The following is an 18,331-nucleotide window of genomic DNA, read 5'->3' as shown; positions in this document are numbered from 1 at the left end:
CCACTTCTTCTGTCAGTTTGGTTTTGTGGAATGGATGAAGTCTATAGGCACTATTTTCCAAAGTGAGGGTCTCTTCAGAAAACTATTAAATCGGAATCTCAGGGGACTGCTGCTGAGATTCTATATGCATTTCAAACTTAAGCACATTAAAATGGGAAGTCCATGTTTTAGGCAGTCCATGATTCCTTATTTTTTCATAAGTATGAGGTAAGAAGAAATCCCGGGAGACATTATATTCTTTGGAATACCTACTCTCTTACAAAGGAAAAAAATTCCTTATTTAAGGGGCTCTAGATAAGTGTCACACAAAAATATCTCTGGCCTGGGCTTGCCCAGTACAAGAGGGTGTTTGTTCTTCCACATGGAGGCCCTGCATTTTCAGGAAACTGCTTTCACTGTGAGTAAGCACATTAAAATGATTTCAGCCATCTAAGCTTTCATAGAAATTAGCTGGACAGAAATGACCAAGTAGGCCCTTTAGTGAAGTCCTAAAAGAATGATACCAAGCCTAGTGAATTTCGATGAGAAATGCAGAAGGTGAGTCAAGACCCCGGGGTACTCCTGGGTGAGGACAGACCCAGACCCCAGGGGGAGAAGGGTGATGGGAACATGAGTTCCTATGAGAGTCAGGTCTGTGCTACACACCTTCTGGGCATTTTCTCTGAATCTTCAGGGCAGTTACCCCAATTTATGGAGAAGGGAATTAAGGCTCAGAAAAGCTACTTAACTTGCCCAAGACTGTGTGAACTGTAAGCAGTAAAGAAAACAAAATAAATAAAAATCAAAAGTCCATACTTTTCTCATTATATCTACACTTTACTTCCTGAAATTTGGGGAGGAGATGTAGCAGAGAAGGGAGACCTGTGTACTAAAGAGGCAGTGTGAGGAAACCTAATGGGACAAGGGGCCATTGTAGAGAGGTAGACAGGAGTCAGACTGAAGCTTCCCTTGTGTTTGGTTCAGGTTGCCTCGAGGTCCCTTCCAATCACAAGCCCTTCAAGTTTCCAAGAGTGTTAAATGTCCTTAATTGTTCGCCCCCCAAAATGATAAGCTCAAAAACCGATTAAGGAAGATATTCTTAGGACAACAACAACAAAAGACATTTTCCCCTAGCCTTCAGCTGAACAAAGGGAGCGCTCTGATGTTTGACTGGAAAGACTGCTCAGATTCCAGGAGTACGTACAACGGTGTGATACGGTGCATATGACATTATGCAGGCCACGTTGGAGGTGAGATCTAGGAAGCGGGGCTTTCGGGGATGGCTGTTCTAGCGGTTGTGTGGTTATCTGCTCTGGTTATTGCCCCAGGCGTCTGCAAATCAAAGGAGTCCTCAAGTTAGAGATAGTCCATCTCTGAGGAATGCCGTTGTCCTCTCCAGAGAAGCGGTTGCACCTAATCACAGGCCACTTTCACCCGTTATGACGTAAAAACCCTGACCTGGGCCAGAGGTCACCCTGAGGTCTCCTGTCCGACTGTAGGAAACAAGCAACCCTCCACCTCTCCTCAAGTTCAAAAAACAGAGTTCAACGGTTGTATAACCTGTTGTCCACGGAAAGCCCGATAGCTGGCTGACAGCTGCAGGCCTGGAGTGGTGCAAATGCTAAGGTATCACTGTTTTTTTCTGCACAAATCATATTTGGCAAACAGCTTGCAACCCATGGGAACACACTCCCAACCACGGTTTACAGAGATTCACCGATCCAGACATGCCCTGTGGTGGGGCCTGGTTTGCTGAACCTCTGAGATTGTGACCTGACTGAAAACAAGGGAACAGCGTGTCAGCCGGTAGGAATGCATGGACCTTATTTTGATATTAAATGCGCAATTCCTACAGGACCTCCTAGGTCCCTCATTGCTTCATGGATCAAATATGTATTGAGCCCCTTCTGTACGCCAGACACTATGATAAGCCTTTGGAATGCGAAGACGAGGAAGCCAGACTCGGTGCTTGGCCTCACAGGCCTTCACAGGCCCCCTGGTCTCTGTAGATGAGCCAGGTGGTGGGCACGCAATAGGACGCAGGCCAGGTGTGGGGGTCCTCAAACCCGGACAGGAAGGTGGCGCTTTCTTGGTTTCTGTCCATACTCCGTTGCTCTATTACTAGGACTTACTGTACATTTGTAATTTGGAAAATTAAAGAATGGGTTATTTATCCCTTTCAGCAGTGAGATTTCATTTAGAAATTCATGAATTGATATCTGAAAAGTGCTAAGACAACTAAACCAGGAGAGAATGAAATGAACAATGTATTGGTGAGGCTTATGAGTCACCATGTTCATAGGCAATTATTGATTATGTTGTATGATTAATATTAATTACCATCCAGAGGGCCATCCTTTCAAATTCTTAGTGGCATGTAACACAATTAGCCTGCCCCCCCTTCCCGAAACACAGTCTCCCGATTTTCCTCCTGCCCCAAGAGCTGGTCTCCCCAATTTCAGTTGCTAGTGTCTCTTCTACTTGTAAATTTGGAAGGATTTTGGAAGGAGATCTTCAGGACCCAGGCAGGCCCTCTTCACTTCTCCATCTGCACTTTGTCCCTGAGCGGCCTCCTCTTTTACAATGGCTTTAACTGCATCTCAGGCCTCATCTGGGTCCTACCCCCTGCTCGACAGGACCTCTCAGGTTGCCCACATTGCTAGCAACCTGATTCTATTAAGTGAACGCTTGATTTTTCCCACTCCCAAAACCTATTTTCCTCAAGCTTCCTCTTCTCAGAAAATAGCAGAGCCATCCACTCCATTGGTCAAGCCATAACCTGCAAGTCATTTGCTACCCTACTTTCTCACTTGCATAGTGGCCCATCACCAGGTCCTCCTCAAATGTATCGAGGATCTGTCTCAGAAAGCCTTGTTCCTTCTTTTAAAAAAATTTTAACGTTTATTTATTTATTTTGAGAGAGAAAGAGCGAGTGGGGGAGGGGGAGAGAGAGAGAGGGAGAGAATACCAAGCAGATTCCACACTGTCAGCATGGAGCCTGATGTGGGGCTCGAACCCACGACCTGCAAGATCATGACCTGAGCTGAAACCAAGAGTTGGACACTTAGCTGACTGAGTCACCCAGGTGCCCCAGAAAGCCTTGTTCCTTGACTCATAGCATATACCAGGAGTTTTAGTTAATTTATTTAAATATTTGTTTGCTATCTGTCTGTCCCACTGGGCTCTGATTCCATGATGGCAGGAACTATGTCTGTTCACCACTGGATCCTCAGCACACAGCATATAAACATGTGTTGAACTGAATTGAATGGCAAGTTATAAACAACTTAAAATATGCTCATCATGAGCTGAAATGAAGTCTTAGTTATGTTGGTGCAGCGTCATAGCTTAAATGACAGGTAAGTCCTAAGCATTATAATCACCCATCACTGATTATAACACATGGCCTATGAAAATTCCCACTTAAACTGAACTGTTAAATGTTCTCCTCAAGTTCAAGTGCATTAGGGCACCATTTACAGAGCTCAAAATGTTGGCTGCCCATTTCCCTGGTGACATAAAAGTCTCAAATGCAGCAGTAGCCTGTATCGATTGCTTTTAGTTGCCACCAAATACTCTGTGTGGGGCCTTTTGCATTTACTACTATCAGTGGGATTACTCGTTAGTTTATCTGATTTAGTTGTTAATGTAAGCAAAAATACTTTTTACATCCAATATTTACTTTATGTTACAGGAATGATCTGTAAATCTGCACTACCGTTCAGAATATAGATGTGCTAGAATTATTAAACTTTTAGGATGCACTGAAAACGGGCCCGTATGTGAAAACTGAAAAACAAAGCAGCAAACTTTTTTCAGAAAAAAAGAAAATTTCAGAAAAAAAACCCACAAAAAATTTCATTTTCTATTTTGAAGTCTTCGACATAATTTGCACTAACAAAACATTTGTCAAATAGACGTCCTTTTTTGTAATAGAACAAAAATCATTGCCAATTACCGTGTTAATATGCGACAAACAAAAGAGTGATGTTAAAGTATTTTTAAATAATATATTTGCTTCCATCATGTAAACTTTCCCCATGAGACCTATTTTGTACTAGTGTGATCAATCCGTTCTTTAAATCTATGTAAATCCCATATTTCTAAGGAAAAATCCTGGCGTTACACATCAGCAGACTTTCGTGCCACCTGTTGCCATTTTTACTGATTACTGACTGGGTAGTCGTGGGCAAATTAACTTCTTCAAGTTTCCTAAGATATGCAGTTCACCCAGAAACTCCCAAGGGTCCTATGATTCCATAAATGAATGAGTGAATTATTAATTAATTTCACTCTAAGGTTGCAGTAACAGAACTTGAACTTGATGCCACAGACTCCCTTAGGTTGTCATTTCGAATCTGTGAGATCTTTTAAAACGTTGTGATATTTTTTTGCATGTTTTCTCTATATGCCAAGTGAGAACATGAGAGTGGAAAGCAGGCTGTTAGCTAGCTTACTCTTCCCATAGTGCCGGAGGGCTTGGTGACTGCTCCCTGGAGAAGTGTGCCCTCCTTCAGCAAGGAAAAGCTGATCTTAATTTCTAAGAAATTGTTTTTAATTTAATATTTAATGAATTGGGAATCTGTATGTGGATGGCTGAGTATTATGCCGTGTATAGAAGAAATATAAGATCTAACCTCTGTCCTGGGGGAGACAAGATGCATGAGAAATCATCAAATATTTCAAAACAGCATATGAGCCCTATTGTGTGACATGCAATATAAGGGCTTCAGAAGGGGGCCAGGAAGGAGGGAGCAGAAGTAGGGAGAACTCTGTGGAAGGTGCTGAAGTAGGCTTGAATCTCGAAGGATGGGAGGACCTCCCATCTAATGGAGTGAGGACAGGCCTGGACAGCAGATGAGAGTACCTCCTGTGAGGAAACAGTGTACACAGCTGTGACATCAGAAAGTCACTTCAATGGGACAGTGAGGAGGTGGCCTGATTACCAGGGGTCCAGGTAGGGGTAGGTGGGAAATAAACTTGGGTAGACTAGGTAGTGCCAGACATAGAAAGCCTTGAAGAGTCTGACCTTAACTTTAATTCCATGATAGGATTTGCTAATTTCATGGAACATGCTTTTTTTTGCGCCAGTTAACCTTTTCCTGCTTATTATACAAACGTTAAATAAAATCATCTGAGATAAGTAGAGATATTGTCTTTCCTAGTTTTAGTTTTGCAATTTTTACTGTGCGAGGGGCAAGCCGTGCATGTAGATGAAATGTGCGGTCTCTAACATTTGCTCTAACATTCTTTTCTTCCCTCGATAAATCTGTGTCATTAATGACAACATGTAAGTCAACCAGAGGAGAAACAGCCGATTGGATGACGGGCTTAAGTGGATCTTGCTTTATGTCCTAATGGTCAACATATGGGCTTCTGTCAGCCTGGAGTGGCAGGAATTTCCAAAGACACAGGCCCATCCACAGAGAAAGAGCGCTCGAGAAAGCGCTCTTTCTCCAGGTCCCAGAGGTGCAGGTCTGGGAACTATTAGCAAAAGCTCTGCGTCCTCCTCTGCTGTCAGGAAGATGCATGTCGGTGGAGACAGAAATGTTTTTGCACTGGGAACCCTGACTCCATTATTAATTTTATAGCTCTAGGGATGGGATGCTCGATTCTGTAATGTTCCCCTCGCATTGCCCCACTAAAAGTGAGTTCTCTGGTCCCAAACTTATGTGATTTAGAAACTCTGATTCTTTATCATCCTTTTCCCCCAATACATATGTGAGCTCTGTGCAGGGTGAGGACAATACCAGGGAGGAGAAAGGCTGGAACTCCCACCTTCCCATGGCATAGACGTTACAGACTGCCCGGATCTTATGGACACTGAGTCTAGGCAGATGATCTAACAGTGTGGGTGAAGGTGGCGGAAGAAGGTTGGGCTCGCTGAGCCTGAGTCTGCCATACTGTCTGGGAACTAGGATCTGTACCCAGGCGGGCCATACATCTGAGCACATTTCACAAACTTAGACCTAAGGGAGCCAGGGAAAAAAGCTTCCCACCTGCAACTTATCTTAAGGAAACTGAGGAAATCAAAGTGCAATAAGAGATAACATTACAAAGCAATATGAATGATTTTTAAAATAAATGTGAAGCATCTAAAAATGTATTTATCCTCTTAACATATCAATTTGGGAAACTAATGATGGAGCCATTACTCAAAAGAGTTTTTAAAATTTCCTTTGAAGTATTTGTAGAGCCAGCCATACATACTTTTGTACATGCTGTATGATGCAAACATTTGACCTATAAAGATCAATTTGGCTTTTGGAAATGTCTCAGTGAATCTTAGAGTAAAGTCAGGGAAGAGTTATGTGAGTGATCAGGCTAAGATATGCCATTTGAGGTGAGATGCAAATTGATGCTATTGGCCTACCTTAACCAGTAAAAGTTCTACTTAGCAAGAGTTGTTCTCAGTGTTTGCAGCCACGGCCCCATCAGTGACATATATTAAAGCCACCTTAAGGACACATACATGTTTTGGAGATGTGCATGTTGGCATTGCAAAGAAATCAGTCTCATCTCTCAAAAAGGTGACAGGAATTCCACAGGAATATCAGTGCAGGAAAAACGCAGTGTCAGCTGCTAACCCCGTGTTAATTAACTAGCCATTTTCATTCTCGTGTAACTGTAGGAGTCTTAATTGTCTATGGCATATCACATGCTGGAGAAGAAGTCCCTTCCCAAAAGGTTACATGTCAGGACCTTTGCAAGTCCTTCATTTGATAAAATAATGAAGGCAGAGAGCAGGAAGGGTGCTAACACTCTGCTCTTGCACTTCTGCCCGGGAGCCTGCTTCCTGGGATCTGGCAGGGCTCGGGGATGGAGCTCTCTGCCAGATGTCACTGTCTCTGCCAGTTAAGAGCTTAAGCTCTGGAGTCACACAAGCCTGGCTTCAAATCCTGACCTGCCACCTGATAGCTGAGTGACCAGGGGCCAGTTACTCACCCTTCTCCTTTTCCTCATTTCCAAAATGGTGATAACAGTACCTACTTTATAAGCTTATAAGAATTAAATGAGATAATACAGGCAAAATGCTTATCACAGGGACTAGCCCATGTCAGTGCTCCATAAGTATTGGTTCCAATTATGAACAAAAAGAAGAGAAAGAAGATGAAAAAGAAGGCAGAAGGGAAGGGCGAAAGAAGAAGAATGAGGAGAAGAGAGGAAAAAGGAAAGGATGCATGGGCTTCAGGCTTACAGGTGTAGCTGACTTTCTTAACCCAGGGGTTCCTGTTGTGGCCCAGGCAGGGATGAGTCACTCATTAGTTAATGAACTGGTATATTGTTTGCAGAAAAAAATGGTCTAAAAGTGTGTATCTCAAGTATTTAGAACTAAACAAGCAGGAAGATTATAAAACTCGGAGGGTCTCTTTCATAAAGAGCACACACATTTACAGCCTTGATTTTTGTCTTTTACGGTAAGAATAATGGTGATCTGTTTTGGAAAAGATAATGGGAGGTCCCTAAGACAGTATAGCACTATTGCTATCAATAATAACGGGGCTTTGTTATAATTCCAATAAAAGAAAGCAATGCCAGCAAATTTTGTATAGATTCTGCAGTCTAGAAATGTGCTTTTCAGGGCTCTGATGACATGGCTCTATATTCTGCTCAAATGACAGCAAGCGTCAACATTGCCCTCCTGCCCTACAGTCCGTCATTAAGTCTAATTAGATCCAAACCCCAAAGCGGGGCCAATTTGTGGTCCATCATCCTGCAGCTTCGTCCTCTCCCCAGACGACAGAGCCTGCCCTGTACCTCTCAGCTGGCACATTCCTGGGGGCCACGGGTACCTTGCAGGGGCCATCACTCCTCCAGGCTGTGACCTCACCACTGTTCTCACATCAGTGGCTCTCAACCTTCAAAAACCCCTCTCATCTTCCTTCTTCTGGGCCCTCATTACACCCTGTTTGGGCGACCAGTGGTATTAATTCAGATTAATGGTGTTTTCCAGCATTCTGTAACTGAACACTGAACTACTGAGATCTCAATGCCAGGTCTTTGTTTCCTTTACTGAAACCACTTGTGAGTCAAGCTCTTGTCAGTGGCCATCACTTTGACTGCTTCTCCCAGAGTTTTCATGGTGTTGGAGTCCCTTCACTGAGCAATCCTTCTGTTCAGACAGGGTCAGGTTCAGTTTTGTGCATCTGGGGGACCATCACTGAAGCTGAGTCAGATCACAGCTCAAGACCTCCTTAGGCTTCAGCCCACTGGGAAAATGTCACCAAGTTCGATGTCAGTAAAAAGCCCTCAGTCTGATTCAGGACTGAGACACTTCACCTCCCTGTCCTAGCACCCCGCCCCCACCCCCGTACCTCAAAGCATCAAGCGGGGAGAGAAAATTCCAGTTGCATGAATTCCTATTTTGATGACAGCATGTTGGCGGAAGCAAAGAATGCTTATTGGTGTGCAGGGCTTACCGACAAAACACAAAAAGGTGAAAGAAACTTCAGAGTCGCCTCTGAGGGTGGGGCAAGTGAGAGGGCTCCGCACACCCACTGGGGGTCTCATTTACACCGTGGCTTCAGCTGCCACCTCTGAGGTAAAGACTTCCTAGTCTGAATGTCCATCCTGACCTCTCTGCCGAGTCCCGGAGGGTATTTCCATTGAACATTTCTACCTGGATGACCCACTGTCACCCCAAACTCGATGTGTTGAAAACAAAACTCCAAATCTTAGCTCAAAGCCTGCCCCTCCCCAGGTGCTCCTACCCCAGGGAAGGTCAGCAGCATAAAACCAGTCACTCAAGCCAGAAGCCTGGGAATACTGCTGACCCTCATCCTCCGTATGTCCCGTCAGTCCTGCCTCCTTGATATCCCCCCCGAGCCCATAACCTCTTCCACCCCTCCCCACCCCTGCCACTGTCCTTGTCCGGCCACCTTGTGCCCTGACCAGGGCACTTCACTGCTCTCTAACTTGGCTCCTTGACTTCACCCCGGCCCCCCAGCACCCACAGTGAGCCTTCTGAATCATAAATCCACCATGTCCCCCTATTGTGTAAAAACTCTCAATCACATTCCGCTGCCCTTATGTTAAAAGTTTTAACACCTTGGGGCACCTAGGTGGCTCAGTCAGTTAAGCGTCCGATTTCAGCTCAGGTCATAATCTCACCATCAGTTCAAGCCCTGCCTTGGACTCTGTGCTGACAGCTCAGAGCCTGGAGCCTGCTTCAGATTCTGTGTCTTGCTCTCTCTCTGCCCCTCCCCCACTCATGCTCTGTCTCTCTCTCTTTCTCTCAACAGTAAATAAACATTAAATTTTTTTTTTTTTTTTTTAAGTTTTAACACCTTAGGGTGCCTGGGTGCCTCAGTCAGCTAAGCATCCAACTCTCGATTTCAGCTCAGGTCATGATCTCAGAGTCATGCGATCAAAGCCTGCATAGGGCTGTGCACTGAGTGTGGAGCCTGCTTGGGATTCTCTCTCTCCCTCTGCCCCTCCCCCGCTCACATGCACATGCACTCACGCTCTCTCTCTCTCTCTCTCCCCATGACACAAGGCCTTCCATGTCTCGGCTTCTACCTGCCCCTGCAGCCTCACCTCTTGCCACTCTCCCCTTGGAATGCTGAGTTCCAGCCACGTTAAACACCTTTCAGAGCTTTGCTGGGTTTCCTGGTTTTGCATATGTGGCCTCCTCCCTCTTCTTCTTGTTACTGGAACATAAAAGACATACAGAAAACACACATGTCACGTGTACAGCTCAGGGAATTGTCTCAAATGAACATAGCCATATAATCTAAGCCCAGAGTAAGACCTGAAGAAGACTGATATTCTAGAAGCCTCCTTCACGCCCCTTTTCACTATTCCCCAAGGAAAAGTACCACCCTGGCTTCTAATAGCATAGACTGGTTCTTCCCACTTTGTGCTTGATGTAAACAAAAACCTACCAAATTGGGTCAGCTGTCTACTACTGCATAACAAACCCACAAACTTCACGGCCTAAAATAACCTTAAAGTCCCACCTTGGGCCTCATCGCTCTTTGCAGCCATGCTCTTCTGTCTGCTTTGTCACCAAGCTCCTTGAAAACTCCCCACCCCACACTCGGTGTCCGTCTGCCCATTCACTCCACGATCCACCGCTCCATCGTGTCATTCTGCTGAAGCACCTCTCAGCAGAGGACCCCAGTTATCTCCTTCATGCTGAGCCAAATGAACAACTGTCAGTCTTTTCCAACGTGACCCCCTCCCAACTCGGTGAGTCACCAAGTCCTAGTGATTCTCCCTCTTTAACCCATCTCGCATTTGTCCTACCTCTGTCCCCGGTCATTATCTCCTGCCCGGACTAATCCCACTGCATGAAGGATACCTCCCCGCTCCAAGAAGCTGTTTCAGACTTCTCATTCCCACATGTTTTCTGTGGATTAAAAATCTGAACAGACTCACCACTCACCATGGAATAAAACCCACACCGCTGCCAGACAGGAAGGCTCTAAACCTGTGCCCCAACTCCATTTCCACGCTCTTTGCCTAACTCACACCTGTGCCGCAGCCGTGCTGGCTCTGCACGGGCTCATGAGTGTGCCGCAGAGGCTGCTGGGAGGCTCTCTCCTACCTGGAATGCCTTCTGTCCCATGTTCTCTCCAGAGCTTCTACTTATCCTCCTCTACATCCTATCTCTGATGCCACCTCTTAAAACTGTGCTGTTAACAGCTCCTTTTCTGATCCTGTGTGCTATTGATATTAATAGCAATAATTATCATTATGACATGTTTGGCTCACTCCCTCTAGAACGTAAGCTCCTCAGGGCAGGATCTTCATTTTGTTCCCTGATAGATCCAAGCTCCCACAGCTGTGCCTACCACAAGGTAGACACTCCGCAAACACTTGCTAAGTGAATAGAAGATTAGCATTAGTTGAGCATTTATTATGCCAGGTGCTTTCATGCATGATCTCATTCCCTCCTGACCACAGCCCTATGAGGAAGGAACTGTCTTTATTCCAGTTTTTCAAGGAAAGAAACGGAAGCTTGATAAGATTGCATAACTTGCCCAAGGTCACCCAGCTGATAGATGCCAAAGCTGGAACTTAAACTCTGATATGTCCCAGCTCTAAATAACCTCATTCTACCATCCTGAGCTTTGTTTACAGTGGTGCATTGCACAAAACCCTACTGTGGGTTTTTTTTTTTACTGGAATTCTTCAGCAAATGGAATATTTGAAGTAGTGGAGAGATCTCTTTACATATTTATCTCTTCATTATATTAGGAATTCCCAGAATATAGGAATAGGAAGTGAATTCTAATTATTTTATTTCCCCACCACCACCACCCAAAACTCTACACAGCCCGCACAGTGTCTTACACGTCTGTGTTCATTAAATGTTTGCTGAATTAAATGACGGGTGTGCTGCAAAGCAGGACTTGGCAGTGAGTCCCTTCTGCACAGGCAGTGGTTTTGAGCACTGTCCTGAATCCAGCCCCAGCTGCCGCCTCTTCTAACTCTGTGCTTCTTCAGCATGATAGAGGCTCACGGCCATCCTTGGCTGACCCCGTCTTCCACCCTGACCCCGGCCCTTTGCCATCCTTCCTGTCATCATGAAATCCCCTGCCTGTCTTCCTGCTGTCAGAGGCGTGATCACGCACAGCAAGTTGTGCCCACCCCTCTCCTCTGCTCGACCCCACGCACGCCCTGCCTGGACCTGGCTGCTTCCCGGGTCGTTCGTGACAGGCAGGGCAACATGACATTTCTGTAGATATTTGGAGCACAGCTTGGACTGTGATAAACAGAGAGAGAGTCACGAGACACTGCAAGAATTATGAAGTGGGAGGAATTCCATGTTAAATGATGGAGGAACTGAAAATGAATGAAGTCACTGTCTTTCATTCCAATGTACTTTTTTTTTTTTAAATGAAGAGTTTAGCTTCTCTAGGTTTGTCAATTGTTTAGGATTGTTGATTGCAAGCAACAGAAATTGGAGTGGTTTAAGCTGAAAGGGGAAGTTTATTAAAAGAATGCAGAATCTCTAGGAACCCAAAGGTTAGAATGCAGCCAGGCTTCAGGGACAAATGGAAGCACCTCTGGAAAAATAGTCCAGGATCTGGGTAGCATCCGCTTTCCACGTCTTGTCTTGCTGTCTGTACATCTGCCTCTTTCTTATCTCTCTGTAGACCTCCACTGGTCCACACACTTCATCATAGTATATGGCTGCCAATGGCTACTGAGTCCATATTAGGCAAGACTGCCTGCCTATCTCCAACAAACCTGCAAATCCCTGGGGAAATCTAACAGATTTCCCCAGAACAAGTCAGGTCCCCAGCTCTGGTCTGATCACCTGCCACCAGCTGAGCCGGGTCATGTTGTTCAACATGGCTGCCAAGTGCCCGTTTCTGTGCCCGAGAAAGAAGCAGGAAGGATCATCATAGGTGGAGCAAACTACACAAATGTCCACTGCACTTTGTTCTGCTCTATTGTCCAATAATGCTCTTGTAAAAGACTTCTGGGTGCTTCTCCAGGAATAGAACAGATTAAGAGGCTTTCTATCTTTAAGAGTCTTTTTCAGAAACAAATTCATAAAGACGAATTGCCATTTAGGAAACCTCACCCTAATTAACTAAGACAACAACATTCCGGTGGTAATTCCTAACAGGTCTTTATGCCAGTTTTATTCACTGAAGGCTTAGAATCCTGGCTTCAACAAGAAGCCTCACACACATCTAGATGGCCCCCTGGATGGCAGCGCGAACGGTAAACCAGACCAGGCGTTGCTCCCTCCTCAAGGTCTTACACAAATGATGCCCACACCTCCCCTTCAGCAATGAGCATTCTCTTCTCTTTCTAAAAAGGCAGTGTGGTCAGGCCTGGGTAGGCGGAATCCTCTCCCTTTGAGGGTTCCATGCCCTGACAAATGTGGAGAGCACTAACCTGGGTCACTGCTTCCTTGATGTGGTTTGAGGTCAGGAGAGAGGGAGATATGCTAGATCCTTCTTTCCATCTGATCTGGCCTTGCCCATGCAGTGACCCATCAATCCTAGGCTGGGTAAAGAGAAACTGAAAGGTTTATCCAGCTCAGAAGTGGGATCACGAGAGTTAAAGTTGCCCACGGTAGGTCCAAAGTTTTGTGTCCATCTTTCCTGCACTTGGTCCTCTGGACTCCACTACACATGCCACAGCTGGCCCCTGGGGAGGACAGATGCTGTCTGGGCCACAGAACAGGTGGTACACAGCCCCAGGTTGGGGTGGGGGGGCGCAGGGCCCGCTCCCGGAGGGTGGATTCTCCTCCTCCCAAGGCATATTGTATTCTGGCCACAGCTTTGCGGTGACACCTCCCTCGCTTGTCTTCCAGGCTCTCTGGGTACAGCAGGCCGTGTATGCAACCTGACTTCCCGGGGCATGGACAGCTGCGAGGTCATGTGCTGCGGGAGAGGCTATGACACCTCCCACGTCACCCGGATGACCAAGTGCGAGTGTAAGTTCCACTGGTGCTGTGCCGTGCGCTGTCAGGACTGTCTGGAGGCCCTGGACGTGCACACATGCAAGGCCCCTAAAAGCGTTGACTGGGCGGCTCCCACATGACCCCAGAGGAGGTTGCCATCACCTTCTCTCCTGCAAGGACTCCATTGGATCTGCAAGGACACTGGGCCTTTGGGTTTTCTCGGGGAGATATTTCCTAAGGCATGTGACTTTGCCTCAACAGAAGTCCTTCCTCTCCCACCCAGGGGGCCCCAGAACTGGGGCCACATGTTGCACACAAAGCATGCCTTATTCCCTCCGCCTTCGAGCATTCTGGGCCACATCTCTTCCTGGTCAGGACAGACTGCTAGGAGGGGAGGGGCCGGCCACATCACTGTCTCCACCCACCTAGACGTTTCCTCTTTCTAGAGCGGCTGGCCAGAGGGGAAAAGAGTGTCCCAAAGGAGCTTTCTCTGTGTCTCCCAATAAATGATCATAGTTCAGAAATCCCATACTGCTCTCAGGAGGGTAAAGACAGCAGGACCAACTGCCACCGAATTAACTGTAAATCCTGAAAAGACCAAGCAAGGCTTTTGCCTGATCAAGTGATTTTCGCAGCCACCGCGTCCAGGGGTAATTGGTAACTGCCTGGAGAAAGATGGCTTTCAAAGAACTTCAGGTTTAAAACGCATATTTTTCAAAGCACTTATTGCCATATTGAAATTTGACGTAACAAGACGGGACTGTTGTCCTTTGGTACAGTTTTGGAATCTTTACAATAGCAAGAGCCTCAGAAAGTCATTGCTTTGCATTGACTTAATATAAAGCAACTTTCTATATAAAGTCCCCTTAATATAAAGCAACTTTAGGGATCTCACTTAAGATCTGAAGGGAATTTAAAAGAAAGATTGATGATCTGGCAGTATTCTGACCTATTGGGGGAGGATGGAGGAGAATAACCGCGAGTAAAATATCAGAAAATGTGTCTGTACAGATAAGGAGAAAACGGGGAATAAAATTTCTGTCTGGTATGATGCATGTGACCCATGGAATTTTGTAGTTGAAATGGCCTTCAGAATGATAACTTTTGGGACGGCAAGACTAGGGAACCAACGTGCTGACAGAGAGGTTTCCAGAGGTAAGTCATGCCTACACGGCCTGCACCGTAAGCAGATGCCCAAAAGAGGTCCGCCATTTGTGCCAAGGAGCATCAGCATATACCCATCACCCTCCAAGCACATTTTAAAGACCTGCCATATTTAATTGTGTTCATCTGAGGCTGACAAGATGTCAAGATATCATAGCCTCAAGCAAATGACACATAGCCTTGCTTGTAAGGTTGGTAACCCTAGTATATTATATGGCAAACAGATTGTAATTTAGAGACTCTATTTAAGGGACCCAGCTGTAATTATGGGAACATCAGTGTGCAGATTGTGGCTGGCTTCTGTCATGATCCAAAAGATGACGTCCAGGGAAAATGGAGAGGCTGCCACCCCATTTTGTATATTAAGTGAAAGAAAGGCGAAATATCTGAAGTTACTTCTCATCCGCTTGGTACAATTAGGTTCTGGTTCTAAATATGGTCTCTTTGCTGAGCTACATTTATTAACAGGATGTTCCATTCTATGCATCTGGTGTCACACTGATGTTTGCTCATTCGTCCATAGCCTGGCCTTCAGTTTCTCCATCCTTGCTCTGCAGCAGGACGTTTAGACTGAGCCTCACAGACATCAACCTGCTGAGGTACTTTGTCATAATTGACACTTGCCTCCTCACCCTCATAAAAACAACAGAATTTATCTCCTTTCTCTCGCTCTCTAGAGTTAGTCATCTGATTTTTCCAAAGTGGTTCTTTCCTCTTTTTATTCTATGGATTCAGAGGCAGGAAGGGGGAGCATGACAGAATTGCTCAGAGCTCAGTGTGGGCCTTCGGCAGGGTGTGGGAAAGCCAGGCAGGTGGGCTCGGTCTTAGTTACACTGAAGCTGTCTGTGAATGCCTTCCTGGGGGGATGAGGGGACTTTCATGGTGGTCCCACAGCCATCAGCCCTTCTGCCTGCTGGATGAATTATGAAATCATAAATCCATAGGTGTGTTGAGAAATGGAAAGGATCTAAGTAGACATCTCAGCTCCCTTCAGTTTGTATCTGGGGAAACTGAGACTGCGAGAGGTGAAGATCTCTGTGCAAATATCTGCCACTGCTCTCAAGCCCCATCACAGACAGGACCACATGTTCAGAGCAGTCAGGAAAGCCAAGCACTTTATCTAGTTTGTCTCAGAATTAATGCAAATGGAGTCTAAATAATTTTAGCATCCAAAAGGGATAGTCATTATCTCTTTTAATTCTTGGGATGCTTTCTTTTAAAAAATATTTTTAATGTTTATCTACTTTTTGAGGGAGGGGGAGGGGCAGAGAGAGAGAGAGAGAGAGATATACACACACACAGAATCTGAAGCAGCCTCCAGGCTTTGCACTGTCAACACAGAGTCCTGATGCAGGGCTCAAACTCACGAACAGCAAGATCATGACCTGAGCTGAAGTCAGACGCTTAACTGACTGAGCCACCCAGGCACCCCATAACCCCTAGGATATTTTTATCTGACTTTGTTTTTTTGCTGAGATGCATCCTACTTGATAAGGAGCAAGGGAACAAGGTGTACCCATGCAGGAACCTGCATAAATTTCCCTAATCTGTAAGGGAGACTCTGGCAGCCATCTGAAATGCCAGTAGGTATGGCCACTAGGGAGGGTATAACAAGAGAGTGAAAGATTTTTATCTGTTTTCAAATAGAGGAAATCTCCACTATGGAAAAAAAATTAAAAACAGGTGAAGATAATTTCAAACTCATTTTCTTTAGGGCTTGGTTGAGGCTCCATAGTCCACGATTCTAAACTATACTAAAGTCTTGATTACCTGAGGCTTTTAAGGCAATGTATGGCACAAATTACCCAAAACAAAATGAGAGACTCCATTCAGTTCAGATCCCCTTAAAAATTCCCTCCCAATAAAAATCTTATTACAAAACAAAGTTTTCTAGGCCCACGGTGATGCCAATTAATGTTCTGCAACATCTTTAAAAGTTCTAACAGAATAGGAGATCTTGACTAATTCAGTGGAGTTTTCTATAATAAAGATGTAATCTGCACATGACTCTGAGTCTTAGCAAATTTGTTGTCCTCAATAAATTTGCTTCCCTAAATTGGTCTGTATTGGACTGATCTTTGTATTCTGTGAGCACCTTTGTCAAGGTGCATCTTCTAAGTATAAGAGACTTAATTAAAAACTGAGAACAAACTGAGGGTTGATGGGGGGTGGGAGGGAGCGGAGGGTAGGTGATGGGTATTGAAGAGGGCATCTTTTGGGATGAGCACTTAGTGTTATATGGAAACCAATGTGACAATAAATTTCATATATTAAAAAAAAAAAGGTGCAATCTAGTTACAACATCTTGGATAGCCTCTCACGTTTAGCTCCAGCACAAAAGCCCCAAGTGCCAGGACCACACTCAGCAGTGGGTCTTTGCCCCTCCAGGACGGAGGCCCTGGCATATTACTGGACCACAGATGCTCAGAAGTGGGAGAATCATAGGGCACCCCAGAATACTGATCATCTGCTCTCCCTTATATGGATGTCACCAGACTGAAAGGAACATCCCAGAAGAATCTACTGAATGGCAATTTATTCTGTATGGGGCTGGATAATGGGAGAAGGATTAAGAGGGAAAGAGCCAGGTGGCTGCTATTAAGTGACAGGCTGAGTGAGCCTGGTGATGGTGAAGAGTGGCTTTTTCAGCTCTTGGGAGTAACCTCCACCCTTCCTGCTGTCGTTGCTTCCCTGTCCCCTCCCAGCACCTACTTCCCAAGGCGTCAGGAGGCCCAGAAGTGCAGGGCCTCAAGCCACTGCTCACATTCTCCATACCTGTTGTGTAGCTCTGCTCAAGGCTGTCAAGGTTAATTTCAAGAGATGTTCTCAATTGTCACAGCTGTATTCTTTTTTATTGGAGTTATTACAAAGCTTGAAAAACATCAGGTCTCACATTTCTTTTTCAAAGAAAGTAGCTTTAAAGTGAGAAAATCTAGCTTCACGTTGACATTTCTCAGCTTTATTAATTTATTAAGGAATCTTACATCAACTCTGCAAAACCTAAAGCGGGGCTCCCTTAGAAGCAGCCAACATGACTGTACACGCACTTGTCCTTGATGGCAGTTTTAAGCCAACATATTGTGATTACTTCTCATTTATTAAAGGCTGGCCTGGAGCTGGTATTGTCTCACTCAGCTGAAGAACATTCATCTCCCCTCTTGCCTGCTCTCAAAATAAAGGCTCAGAGAGGTGTCCAATAGACCAGAACCATTCTTTTGTGTCTATTTACTGTACTTCAACCCATGTTTCCTTATCTTAAGAGCAAGAAGTGTACTCTTAACAAATAAACCTCACCAGTTCCAAAGCTGGTAAATTGCTTTTGTCAGGTCTCTGCTGACCTTCTGAAAAACAATCTGCTGGTGTAAGCTGACAAAGGCCTGCTTATTTTGACCTTCTCCTTACCTAGGCAGAGAAAATTTTCTGTCACTCATCCATGAGAATGTTCTTTACATTTTTCAGGGGATCAGCAAGGTGACAGGTGGTTTGCAAAGCCCGACATGATTATTATTTTTCTAAATCATAGTTGTTCCAACTTCAGTTTTTTTTTCCCTGATATTCACATGATTCCTGTTTAACCAAACCTCCCACATCCATGAGCTAATAAAAGTGTCACGCAGATTGTTACAAAGAACTATTGTTATTTACAAGTCTACATTTTCTGTGAAATCAAAACATAATAAAGTGAATTTTCAGTGTTGACTTTGTTATTTTAAACTTGTGATAGTCTTGCCAAACCCTCTGGTGAAAAGAAATCCCTGCAGGTTATGGGAATTATTCCCTTGCCTTTTCTCAGGACTACACGCAACACAAGTTGATCAA

At 45.1% G+C, this 18,331-nt stretch overlaps 1 protein-coding gene across 1 annotated transcript in view; it reads left to right on the top strand.

The window, feature by feature from the left end:
• Positions 1–14,426, top strand: part of WNT2 (Wnt family member 2) — a 43,552-nt gene extending 29,126 nt beyond the window's left edge. Inside the window, exon 5 of the mRNA XM_007089166.2 lies at positions 13,259–14,426. Within this exon, the coding sequence (XP_007089228.1) occupies positions 13,259–13,488 (230 nt within the window). The 3' untranslated portion in view covers positions 13,489–14,426. The remainder of the gene's footprint in view (positions 1–13,258) is intronic.
• Positions 14,427–18,331: the final 3,905 nt, after the last annotated feature.

Source organism: Panthera tigris, chromosome A2 (genome assembly GCF_018350195.1).
Source record: "Panthera tigris isolate Pti1 chromosome A2, P.tigris_Pti1_mat1.1, whole genome shotgun sequence".
Classification (NCBI taxonomy): Eukaryota; Metazoa; Chordata; class Mammalia; order Carnivora; family Felidae; genus Panthera; species Panthera tigris.
This window is presented reverse-complemented; position numbering and strand designations above follow the sequence as displayed.